Here is a 13,859-nt window from a genome sequence, read left to right on the forward strand (position 1 = left end):
AACACTTAAAGCAGAAAATTAATGATTAATTTCCAATTAAACCAACCAATTTTTAAATATGCAATTTGATTCAACTTTATTACAAGTTAGAATAATATATAATTAAGTTTGGAGTGAATTCAGATGTATTTTAAAATCATTTTATTAGAATAAAATTAATTTTTTTTTTATTTTTCTCATTAAAATTATAATAATCATTTATAATCAAAGGAAAAAATACCTTAAGACCAATCCACGAAATACAATATGGTAACCGAGAGACAGCTGAACTACATCATTTGTAAGCCAGTCGGCTGTGAAATTTGCTTGTCGATATCAACAGCTCCTGAATTCTATTAGTACTATGCAGCTTTATTTATATGTTTATAAGTGTAATGTACTTTATGAGTTAACACCAAAATGGTATGTGAATGACCCTTGTCGAGTTCCACAAAGAACACGGCAAGAGAGGAGACTATCTTCCCATTAGGCGACTGTCAGTTAATTTCCAAGCAACTGCAACACCATCTGCTTCACTTTTCACAATTTCTCAGCTTCTACCATATATATAGTAACCAACAATCAACAATGGCCAACATAAGGAGAGAGTTAAAAGCTACAAGCTAACTAAATTGTTGCTGGTACACTTGCACTTTTAATTTGACACACACACACACACACACACACACACAGAGAAGCAAATAATGGAGGATCTGCTGCCTCCTGGGTTTCGTTTTTACCCTACAGAAGAAGAGCTCTTGTCATTTTATCTGCATCATAAGCTAGAAGGGAAGAGAGAGGACCTGAAACAGGTTATGGATCGTGTTATACCAGTTCTTGATATCTATGACTTCAATCCATGGGACCTTCCACGTACGTAATTAAACTTCCCGTCAGCTTTTATTTTCTTTTAAGTCTTCACATTAATGTTCTAATGTGATCGCTTTTATTTATTTTGGTTCAGAACTTTGCGGAGATTATTGCCATGGAGACCAAGAACAATGGTTTTTCTTTATCCCAAGACAAGAAAGGGAAGTCCATGGAGGAAGGCCAAATCGACTCACTGATACAGGATACTGGAAATCTACTGGTTCACCTTGTGTTGTTTATTCTTCCAACAATCGTTGCATTGGCGTGAAAAGAACCATGGTTTTCTATAAGGGAAGAGTTCCAAATGGAAGAAAGACCGAGTGGAAAATGAACGAGTACAAAGCTATACAAGGAGAAGTATCCTCTTCAGCTAGTGCACATCCAGTGGTGCTGCCACCAACTTCCTCTATATATATATATATATGAGAAAATTTTACTCATCTTCAATGAGCTAATTATTAATTATCTGTCTCTGTTAAATTTTTTGCAGTTAAAGCAGGAATTCTATTTGTGTAGGGTGTACAAGAAAGCAAAATGCCTGCGATCGTTCGATAGAAGGCCACTTGGAGTGGCAATAGGTCAGATGAGGACTGATGAACAAGGTCATGATGATGAGGAAAGAGTAAAAACTCGTCAAAATCCTCCCATGGTGGAGGGGAGATGCTCGATTGAGGGTTCATTTTCAGAAGATCAGCAGCCGCAGGTGGGCTGTTGCTCTCAATCCTCAGAGGAAAAAAGAAGCATGCCAGTTTCTGCAGAACATGATCACCTGCTTGGGGGGGAATTAGGTTGGTTTTATGGTACTGGAGAGGATATAAACCTAGAATAATGCTATATATGTTGGTATATATCTGCAGATGGGAAGCCAAAAAGGAGTCTTTGTATAGCTGCAGGAGCTAGTGTATGAAACATCTCACACTTAAAGAATTTAAATAAGCAGCCTCACCTCTGCTTTGCAGAGTCCATGGCCCAAAATTAAACCCCATGCAGCATTGCCAATCGCTTGATATCCATCATAAAAAATAATGAACATATGATCACATAGACTCCAAAACAATACATCATATTAGGCATAAATCCACATATTTATCTGTTTCTTTTTCTTTTTTTATATTATTATGTAATTTAAAACTAATCTCCATTTCCAATTGAATAAAAGTTAAAATAAATTGTCTTTCAATTAAGTATTTCTTTCGGTTAAAAATTGAAGCATGAGTATTGATTTCTCTTTAAATATGCTTAGGATGTGCAAAATCCTCATAACCAAAGGCCTCAGATGAACATTAGATAGACATACAGGCCAACTTCAAAGCCTTCACTACAGACAATTTCCAAATACACTTTCAGAAAATCTAATTGCTAATTGCTAACTTCAATGTAAATTTCCTTGCAATTTGCAGCCAGCTGCAAGACACTTTAATTCTAAACATAGAATATGACTTCATTATTTTAATGGTAGATTCCCATTTTCTTTTGACTCTTTCTGTTAACTTCTACAAGTGATTAGAGAAACCCATCATATATATATATATATGTCATTAAAGGAGAAAAGATTTGTCATTCTAATTAAAGAAAAAAAAACTTAAAAAGAAACAACCATTTTTATTTTCTAATTGGATCTATATGAAAATATTAATTTGAGGTCTAATGATTTTTTTTTTTTTTTATAATTGATTCTTATTAAAATTTAAACTCAAGACCTCACAACTCTAGAAGCTAATCTAAAAATAATTGATTAGGTCTAATGATTTTCATCAAAATATATCACTAATTTTATTGAGAAATTATAAGAAAATTTATAAATTACTTAAAAAAATGATTGATAAGGTTTAAACTCTCAATCTTAATTATTGCCAACTTGATTCAAAGTCGGCAATTAAGTAGCTTCTTACAACAATCGGATAAAATCATAAATTCTTATTACATTTTTCTTGAAAATTTTTTAACATATGTCATGCGTAAAATTTGATTTTAAACACTAATAATATCCATCTTAGAACAATCACTTAAAACAATGAGAATTATTAAAGATATAAAAAACACTAAAAAATATTAATTAAAGCATTTATTTGTATCTAAATTTATAAGAAAAAGGTTCATACAAATTTGTGAGCAAAATAAATAGTTAATTTTTTTAATATATTATAAATAATTCAACCGATGGAAACACAGGCTTAAATATGTTAAGGTTCCATTTGAAATTATAATTAAGAGGTAGAAAATATTTTTTAAAATATATTTTAGATATGTTTTAAAAAAATAATTTAAAAAAAGTTATTTATTGTCACAACTCAAATTATGGGCCAGACTGGCACTAGAACTTGGGTCGGCATAAGGCCTCCAAAGCCTATAGCTTACCTAACTATTTTCTAACCCAATCATAAAGCCCATATTTGAGTCCAATTTCAATAAATCAACAGGACAGAGTCCAGCCATAATCTGGACCATCCAACGGAGAGTTCTCAACTCACCCGACTTGCAATAATAAAATATAAAAATTTGGGAAGATCAGCTCACCCTTACAATCCTCAATCAATCAATGAAATATAATGGGAGCTCAGCTCCCTCATCCATCATAAATATCCATTCTATTCAACATACATGCAGAATATTAAGTTTACAATTTCCAATTAACAATCTTTTACCATTCCCAAATCAAATAAGATAATCATAGCACATGTGGAATTCTAGAGTTCAAATTAACAACATAAAATATTGATGTAGTAGCTAATGGACCTGCGAGGAAGGAAGCAGGTTAAACTCAAGAAAAGAAAAGCTCTCCTGTAACTTGAAAAAATGGGGTGAACAGGAGTGAGCATTCGACTCATAAAGTAAAATACTGATTTTACATACAATTTCTATAACTATCTAAGTCTAGTGCATCCCTAAGAATGAAATGCAACATATTTACACAATTCAAACAAGTCAAGTCATAATTACACCAAAGGTAATTTGGAGTACTCACACACCCGTGTGTCAAATCCATACTCACACATATATATATGGGAGTTGATCTCCTATACAGCTCTCTTAGTTCCAACATTTGCCAGCGAGATCAACTCAAAGCCGTGCCTATCTCAATTTATCTATAAAAAGGATCGAGTCCCAGCGAGTCAAGCTCCAGTCGTGTCTACCCATCCTACCCATATTCATGTACACATCACATGCACACCAACTCACACACATAACTCCAGATTGTCATAAAACAACAACCACAGTAATGTCATCAAATATAAATGCAATACAAAACATGTCTAGCAAATAACTATGTACATTTATCTATAAGTGATGCATGAACATACATTGAATACATAATAATATTGAAATTATAAGTAAATCAATATCTACTCAAAGTACTTCACAAGTCACTGCGGTGGCTGGGCGGAGGAGGGAAGCTAGCCCAACTCACCTAAACAATTACATTACAAACTGATCAATATTTACTTAAAACAAAACATTTAAAGAGTCAAAGACAACCTACGTTTTGCCAAAAATTCGACATAGTTTTTCCTATACCTAGGACCTACTCAACTTGCACAATGGCTCAAATAAAACTTCTAACTCATACACCTCAACTCATATCCCATCAACATCATATGGCTCCTCCTGGGCACTCCAAAATAGGCAATACTCACAAAATTAAAAATGTCACACCCTACTCCTCGTAAGATGTAACATGCTCCCATAGCACACCTAATAAATTACCGTACTTCGCCTACCGGTAACCCATTAAATATACTACAAGAGATTTTAAAACAATTTTCATTCATTTTTAAATTGGTGGGTAAATTTTTTTTTTTCAGATTTTAAAAACCTTTATTTAAAGTACAAACATAAATTAAATTTTTAGATATTTAAAATCTCCGTAATTTTTACAAAAATTTCGGCAGAATGCCGTCTGTATTTTAAGAAAATAATTCTTTAAAACCTGAAAATAAGGACACTCCCAATATTTTTCTCAATCACAACTCCATTATTCAATCTCATTTCACAAATCAACACAAGCAACTCAATACGCAGTTTAAATTAAATCAAACATTGAAACCTCTCATTAAGGTAACAAAATTAATATTTACATTCATGGGATCATAAAAAATTTAGTAGTGCAAAACTTTATAAATATATAAAATCTTAAGATAACCTTATAATAATTTGTATTTCATTACAATCCAAAAATATATCACAAAAGAGTTGGTACAACTGCTCAAAGTAAATTTTATACATACAATTACAGAATTACATCAAAATCTAAAGTACAAGGGTATACCTATGATATACCCAAAAATAGTCTCACTATGCCTTTTAGTAATCTTACTCAGCTGCTTTATATTTTATTTCACCTGCGACAGCATACAAAACTATCACTGAGTGGTGAACTCAGTAGTGCACAAACTAATAATTTAAAATTTAATACAAGTTATGCTTGATAATTCATAACAAATAAAAATTTAAAATTTCTAAATTCTTCAAAATTCATAACATTCAGAAATCAATATTTTCATTCATGCAAATTATTCATTTGAATAATATTTTGATCAAATAGTAACTATTTATCTATATTTCTTTTAAATCCCAAAACAATAAAAAAATATTTTAAATCACTGACAAATTATTTATTTCAACCACAATTTATCAAAGTATGCATAATTTAAAGGGCGTTACTAACAATTCACACAGTTGAACCCATGACCCAAAATTCAAATAGATGCCGTGTTATACACCACGACATTTCACACTCTCCCAATAACCGAGGCTAAAAGGGAGGAACAAAGACTAGCTAGTATATATGAGTACTCATTCAAACTCTTCCCCAACTGGCAAGCCAGAGAGGAAGGAACTCGCCCCATCTAGTGGAGGAGATATCTCACTAGACAAGCTAATGAGAATTCACAACATATTTTGCCATGTCAACTGTGGTTTCAAATTATATTCAAAACAATTTCTATTTACAAAGTGTTTAAAAATCATCAACATATTTAATCATCATAAATTCATGCTCATGGTTGGCAACACATCAAACTTAAAATTTACAATCCTCAAAACCATACAATAAATCCTTAAATGCATAAGAAAATTTACATTTAATTTATACAATTTCATTCAACAAATTAAAATCCTCAACACAACAAAATTATAAATCATAAAATAAACTTGTTCAAATCAATTTAGAAGTGAAAAGTAACAAAATAGTTAGTTGTGCACCAACCTTATACGAATCGCCTCTCGGCCTTGACTCGATGTCTTGGGTTCTTTTCCGGTATTCTTTTCTACTGAAACACAGTTTCACAGTGTTTCAGTATCATCATTTATCATAACTCTAAAAATAAATTCAAATATACTTATACTTAGCTTTAATATGCTAAACTTGACGTTCTTTAAAATTTGTATTTCGGGATTACTATTCATGACACTATTCAAATCAATTTGTTAATTTTCTAATGCTTAATAGGTATGGGAATTCTAATTTCACCCACATACCACATTTTGGTTACCTAATTTGTTGGTTTTAGTTGTTTTCTCAAATTTTAAGTCTTTTAGGCAAAATTGTAAATTTTCAGTTTTAGTATCTTATGTTGCACTGTTCCATTGGTCATGTTGCTGTTAGAATTTGTCTAAGTTTTCTTCATAGAAATTGTTCCTTATTGTCTTAACTTTGTTCTCCTTTTTGAATCACTCCAATTGGAGTTTTGTAGCTCAAGTTATAGCCATTTGAATAATGGCTGCCGGATTGGACTTAACCCAAAATTCTGGGCACCAAACTGGTTTTGACAGTTTTAGGTCACTAATTTTGGGTGGCCAAATGACTTGGTTAAGGGAATAATTTGGATTTGTGTTCTTCATAAAAGTTTTAGGCCCATATCTCAGCTGTCCACTGGTAAAATTTCAGGTCATTTAGACCTACCTAGCCCAAGTTATAGCCAAATGAACAAACACTATTTATTTGGTCATTTTTGTACAGGTCAGATTGCCTAAGTCCGGATTTGGTCAATTTGTTCACTAGGTTTTGGTCACTTTTTGGGTATGATTCCTAAATAAAAATTGTGTCATTTTGTGTCTATTTTCATTCTCAATTAGCCTCACACCAATTGGACTTGTAAATTTTCAGGTTTTGATCCCTCAAAGGGACTTTGGTCCTACTGCCTGCAGAATGACCATTTTCAATCTGAATTTAAACTCACTTCTAACACTTCCAACACATCTCAATTGGTCACAAATGACCATTTTTCATCTCAAACAAGGTCAAATACACCATTTGACTAACTCTCCCATTTTTGCCTCCCAAACCCTAAGTGCCAAAAACCCTAACTCATAAAATTCAAACCTAATGCATTCTAAACATCTATCCATAGTTTACATACTTAATTCAACTTAAGCAACCATTCAAATGCATCAAATCCATTCATTCTCAACCCTACATACTGCTAGCCAATACTCTCTCAGAATTTTCGTGGGGTTCTCAGTTTGGGAAAAATTTAGCCCAAAAGTCAAAATGGGATAAAACTTCCCAAGCTAAAATTGGACAATCCGCTCGAAGAATATTTGTGATCTTGGTATCTATGGGAAGTTATCAAGGAGTAGAAGGTGTTTAGGACAAGACCCAGTCCAATTGGTAGCCGGATCTGCCAAATTTTGGTCAGGAAGATGAAAAGTCATGTTGTGAGTTTGGAGGACTTTGGCATGATTTTTCGGCCACCTGAGACATCAGGCTTGGGGGAGGTGCGCCAGTGACTGGGGAAGGGAGGGGCAAAGGCCAGCCAGCGAGGGAAGGAGAGAGGAGAGAGAAATCGAGCGAAAAAATAGCCGATCCGACTTGACAGGTCTGATCCGATTTGGTTTGATTTGGCTGGTCCGATTTAGGATACCCAAAATTAATTGTTACTCTATCCTGTAACCCAAAACGAAGTCCAAAATTTTTGAAAAGATTTTAGAAAGCTCAAAAAAATTTATGAAGTCTAAATATATTTTTAAATTTGCCACATGGTCTTTAAATTAATTTCTAAAAATTAATGAAATTTATTATTTTAAGAAAATCAAACCCAATTTTTAAAATTTAGAAAATTTCAAATAAATTTTTATAATATTTAATATAATAAAATATTAATATTTACATATAAAATAATTATTTAAAAATTAAGGGTGTCACATTTATATTTAAAAAATTATAATTAAAACATATTAAATTTAATTTTAAATTAATTTTTAATATTCTCTAATTAATATATTTAATGAGTTATTTCTTCAACAGCAATATCAACAGAATATCAAATAGACTCTAAATAAAGATAAAAACATTTTATCCTATTCAACTCAACTCAACTCAACTAAACCTTTATCCCAAAAATTTGAGGTCGGCTATATGGATTCGTTTTCTTCACTCTAAACGATTTTGGGTTAAATCCTCAGAAATGTGTAATGCTTCTAAGTCATGTTGTACTAGTCTCCTCCAAGTCAATTTAGGTCTACTCCTTTTTTTTCCTATCCTCTAACATAATATGCTCTACTTGTCTAACTGGAGCTTTCGTATGTCTACGCTTCACATGACCAAACCACCTTAATCTCCCTTCTCTCAACTTATCCTCAATTGGCACCACTCCTACCTTTTCTCTAATACTCTCATTACGGACTTTATAAAGTCTAGTATGACCACTCATCCACCTTAACATTCTTATCTCCGCAACTCTTATCTTCGACATATACGACTCCTTCAATGCCCAACACTCACTACCATATACTATAGCCGGTCTTATGGCTGTACGGTAAAATTTTGCTTTCAACTTATTGGGAATCTTACAATCACATAAAACTCTCATGGCACGTCTCCACTTCAACCATCCGGCTTTAATCCTATGACTAACATCCTCACATCCCCCATCTACTTAAAAGACTAAGCCAAGATTTTAAAGTGATTACTTTGGGACAGTACCACTCCATCCAAACTAACTCCTTCTCTATCACCAGTTTGGCCTTCACTGAACTTGCAATGCATGTATTCTGTTTTCGTTCTACTTAACTTAAAGCCCTTTGACTCTAGAGTACTTCTCTAAAGCTCTAGCTTTCTATTGACTCCTTCTCACATCTCATCTATCAGAACAATATCATCTGCAAACATTATGCACCAAGGAATACTCTCTTGTATATGTTTCGTCAATTCATCTAAAACTAATGTAAAAAGGTAAGGGCTTATAGCTGATCCTTGATGTAATCCAATTGAGATCGGAAAATCTCTTGTGACCCCTCCAACTGTGCGCACAATAGTAGTTACTCCTTCATACATATCTTTCAACACTTATATGTACCTAATAGATACCCTCTTTTGTTCTAACACACTCCATAAGACATCTCTTGGAACACTATCATAAGCCTTCTCCAAATCAATAAAAACTATGTGTAGATCTTTCTTCACATCTCTATATTTCTCCATCAAGCTTCTAATGAGAAAGATCGCTTCCATAGTTGAACGACCGGGCATGAAGCCAAATTGGTTGAGAGAGATAGAAGTTTCATGACGTAGTCGATGCTCCACAACTCTCTCCCACAACTTTATAGTATGGCTCATGAGTTTAATTCTCTTATAGTTTGAGCAACTCTGTATGTCTCCCTTATTTTTAAAAATAGATACTAAAATACTCTTCCTCCATTCATCAGACATTTTCTTTGAGTTTAGAATCTTATTAAATAATTTAGTTAACCATGCCACTTCCATATCTCCCAAACATTTCCACACTTCAATTGGTATTCCATCGGGTTTACAGACTTTACCCACTTTCATTCTCTTAAGTGCTTCCTTTATTTATAAAGATCTAATCCTTATAGTATAATTCACATTCTTTTCTTTTGTTCTATAGTTTATATTTACACTATTACCATTTTGACTATTATTAAAGAGATCATTAAAATAATTTCTCCATCTTTCTTTAATGTCCTCATCTTTCACCAACACTTTTCTTTCTTTATCCTTAATGCACCTAACTTGATTGAGATCTTGACATTTCCTTTCTCTCCTCCTTGCTAATCTATAAATATCTTTCTCCCCTTCTTTAGTTCTATGTTTCTCATATAACTTTTCTAAGGCATGTGCTATTGCTTGACTAACTGCCTTTTTTGCCTCTTTCTTTGCTATCTTGTACTGTTCATATGCCTCATTATTATCACATTTAGGTAATTTCTTATACCATTCTCTTTTTCTCTTCACTGCATTTTGTACTTCCTCATTCCACCACCATCCCTCTTTTAAGAGTGGTCCATATCCTTTAGACTCTCCGAGTACTTTTCTAGCTACTTCTCTAATCTTTGATGCCAACTGTATCCACATATCATTGGCCTCCATATCCAGCTTCCATGCTTCGGACTCAAGAAACTCATTTTTGAACTTTACTTGCTTTACTCCTTTGAACTCCCACCACTTTGTTCGAGCTACACTATTTCTTCTGACCTTACTTGAATTATTCCTAAACTTGACATCCAAGACCACTAACCGATGTTTACTTGTTAAAGCCTCTCCTGGAATGACCTTGCAATCCTTGCATAGAGCTCTATTTGTCTTCCTGGTTAAGAGAAAGTCGATTTGGCTTCTATGTTGCCCACTTTTGAAAGTCACTAAATGTGACTCTCTTTTTATAAAGTATGTATTTACTAGTATTAGGTCATATGCCATAGCAAAATCTATGATACTTTTTCCCTCTTCATTTCGACTGTCAAAACCAAAACCTCCATGAGCATTCTCATAACCTTGCTTATCACTTCCTACATGTCCATTCAAATCTCCACCAATAAAAATATTCTCTTCATTTGGTATGCTTTGCATTAAATCATCCATATCTTCCCAAAACATTTGTTTACTCTCACTATCTAGTCCTATTTGTGGGGCATAAGCACTAACTACATTTATTGTTTCTCCTTCTAGTACTATTTTTACTAGTATAATTATATCTCCTACTCTTTTCACAGCTATTACAGCGTCTTTCAATATCCTGTCTATGATTATGCCCACTCCGTTCTTGTTTCTCTCCTTTCCGGTAAACCACAGTTTGTACCTTGAATTACCCACTTCCTTGCTTTTCTTTCCTACCCATTTAGTCTCTTAAATGCAAGTAATAATCACCCTTATCCTTTCCAAGGTATCTACAAGCTCCATTAATTTTCCTGTAAGTGATCCAACATTCCAAGTACCAACCCTGATCCTCCTCCTATCTTGTTCTTTCCTAATTGGTCTCCTTCTATGATATCTTTTATTATTTTCTATGTCTATTTTGTATTATATTCCACTATCTGTTCTACATTTTATCCTATTAATTATAAATAAAATTATTTTTTTGTGTTATGTCATAATTAATGCTCAGATGTTTATATTTAGAGGAGTATATGAAAACGTCTCTAAATTATTTATTTATTTTTATAAATTTAATAGTAAAAAATGAATTAAAAAATTATACATAAATAATAAAATATTAATAATTTAAAAAATTTAGAAATAAAAATGTTAAAATTTGTGAATGAAATAATAATTTATTGTAAAAATATTAAGATATTTTACACTTCATTAATAATAAAAATTTAAAAATACATAAAAAGAAATTATATATGAACAAAATTAAAAATAATAATAATAATAATAATAATTTATCCACAATTATATACATGAACATGCACCTTTCATTTTAAAACAAGTACATTAGGTCCATTCCTATGGCCCATCACCAACCACCACTGCCTAAATTATTATCAAGTTTTCCCATTATTATGGGTCAAGTCAAGCCGAAATCTTTGCTGTAACTTTTTTTTTTCTAGTATAAAAATATTACTAAAATTTTGATTTTTATTATATTTAAAAATAATATTATTTTAAAAAAATATTATTATATTACAACAATAATGTCTTAATAATTAGAGAAGGCAATTTTATATCTAGAAAGAATCAAAGACAATTGCTTTTTTAAAACCAATAATTATTACGTAATATTATTTAACATCTATCAATTAATTAATATAAAATTTTAATTTTAATGGTAAAAGTTATGAAATAAAATGTTATCAAAAAACTAAAGTACAACAAAAAAAATGAAAATAATTAACATGGTAATGTTCCATGTTATGTATAAAAAAAAGTCTACGTCTAAGTCTTTATAATTATTTTAATTATAATTAAATTAATTTAAATAAAATTATATTTATAAATATTTACTTAATATAATATCACTTAATATAATATCTATAAAACGCACCAATGAAAAATCTCCCAAATTAGTGTTTATATTAGAAATTTAAGAAATTTTATTTACTCCACTTCTACCATTTATTTTAAATAATAAATAAACTACTTATATAAAATATAATGACAATTATCTTGATTTAAACAATCTAATCATATTGATAAAATATTTAATTTTTAAGTTATTCAACAGAAAGCATGCTCTATTCCTAATAATTTATTACTGTTAGATTACTTAGTCATTTTACGAACTCAATTTGAAAAACTTTATATCCTACTAAAGAGAAAATTTATATTTCTTATTATTATATTTTTACTTAAATAATAAAATAAAATATCTAAAAAAATAAAATAAAACACCTAACAACTCGATGATAAAAAGAAAGAAAAAAAATCTTTAGGAAATGGCAAATCCTCAGAATGAGAAATATCAAATCCTCACAAAAAAAGAAATACCAAATCGTCACGGTGAGAATAACCACTTGTCACGACCCAACCTATGGGCCGAACCGGCACTAGGACCTGGGTCAGTCTAAAGCCCCCGAGGCTCGTAGTAAGCCTAACTATTCATTAATCAAACTCTAAGGCCCATTTGGGCCCAATATCAAGAAATCAACCGGACGGAGTCCGGCCATAAAGTGGACCTTTCAACGGGGAGTTTTTGGCTCACCCGACCTGTAAACAAAATATATCATCAATTGGGGAGCTCAGCTCACCCTCCACATACTCATCAGCATAAAAATAAATGGGAGCTTAGCTCCCTCATCCAATCCATCAAACAGGCATATCATTATATGTTTACAGGTCCAACATGATAATAATATTACACACCAAAATCAAATAAATACTTTTAACACATGCGGAAATTCTAGGAGTTAATAAAATTACACAAACATTGATAAATAACCTGCGAGGAAAGGAAGCAGGTTAACCTCAAAAATATCCTCCTGTGGCTTGGAAAAATATTAAACAGGAGTGAGCGTTCGACTTAGAGAGTAAAATATCAATTTTAACCATAATCTCTATAACTATCTAAAACTAATGCACCCTGTAGAGTGAAATACAACATCAACAACATTTTCACATCATAACATCAAAAAGGTAATTTGGAGCACTCACACACCCAGTAGTATCAATCATAATATATGGGAGCTGATCCCCTATACAGCTCTCTTAAATCCAACCTGGTGCCAGCGAAGAACTCAAGCCGGACTTTCGCTTAATAAACCAAATCGGGGTCCCAGCGAAGAACTCAAGCCGTGTCTACCCCGAAGGACCGGGTCCCAGCGAAGATCTCAAGCCGTGTCTGCCCGTCCTATCCATAGTCCACACCACATCACACGTACGCCAACGCACGCACACTGCTCCAAATTACCACAGCAACATACATGGCACTTTCACAGTTATGAATGCAACATAAATAGTGCCTAAAGTTTATCTACATAGATATATGCATGTAAGTGATGCATGGGCATGCTTGAACATATAATAATAGTGAAATTACAATTAAAATTAATATTTTACTCACAGACTTGACAACGGTCCTTTGTGGCGGTGAGCGAGGAAGAAGGTCATCGGCTCACCTGACAATTACATTACAATTATTTAATACAAATGACTTAATACAATCAAGAAAAGACCAAATACGTCCTAAGTCGTGCCGAAAATCCGGCAGAGTCTCCCCTATACCTAGGACCTACCCAACCTGCAAAAGGGCTCAAAACACACTTCTATATTCACAACCCATATATCCACAACTCAATCTCATCACACAGCCCCTCCTGGGCCCATCAAATCAATC

At 32.4% G+C, this 13,859-nt stretch overlaps 1 protein-coding gene across 1 annotated transcript; it reads left to right on the forward strand.

Annotated features, from left to right (window-relative positions):
- The first annotated feature begins 585 nt into the window (after window positions 1-585).
- LOC110671091 (NAC domain-containing protein 90-like) lies at window positions 586-2,029 on the forward strand. The gene is made up of 3 exons (XM_021833469.2): window positions 586-852; window positions 944-1,236; window positions 1,340-2,029. Exons 1-3 carry the CDS (start codon window positions 684-686, stop codon window positions 1,676-1,678), a joined length of 801 nt encoding a protein of 266 aa, XP_021689161.2. The 5' UTR covers window positions 586-683; the 3' UTR covers window positions 1,679-2,029.
- The last annotated feature ends 11,830 nt before the right edge of the window (window positions 2,030-13,859 follow it).

This window comes from Hevea brasiliensis, chromosome 3 (genome assembly GCF_030052815.1).
Source record: "Hevea brasiliensis isolate MT/VB/25A 57/8 chromosome 3, ASM3005281v1, whole genome shotgun sequence".
In the NCBI taxonomy this organism is placed as follows: Eukaryota; Viridiplantae; Streptophyta; class Magnoliopsida; order Malpighiales; family Euphorbiaceae; genus Hevea; species Hevea brasiliensis.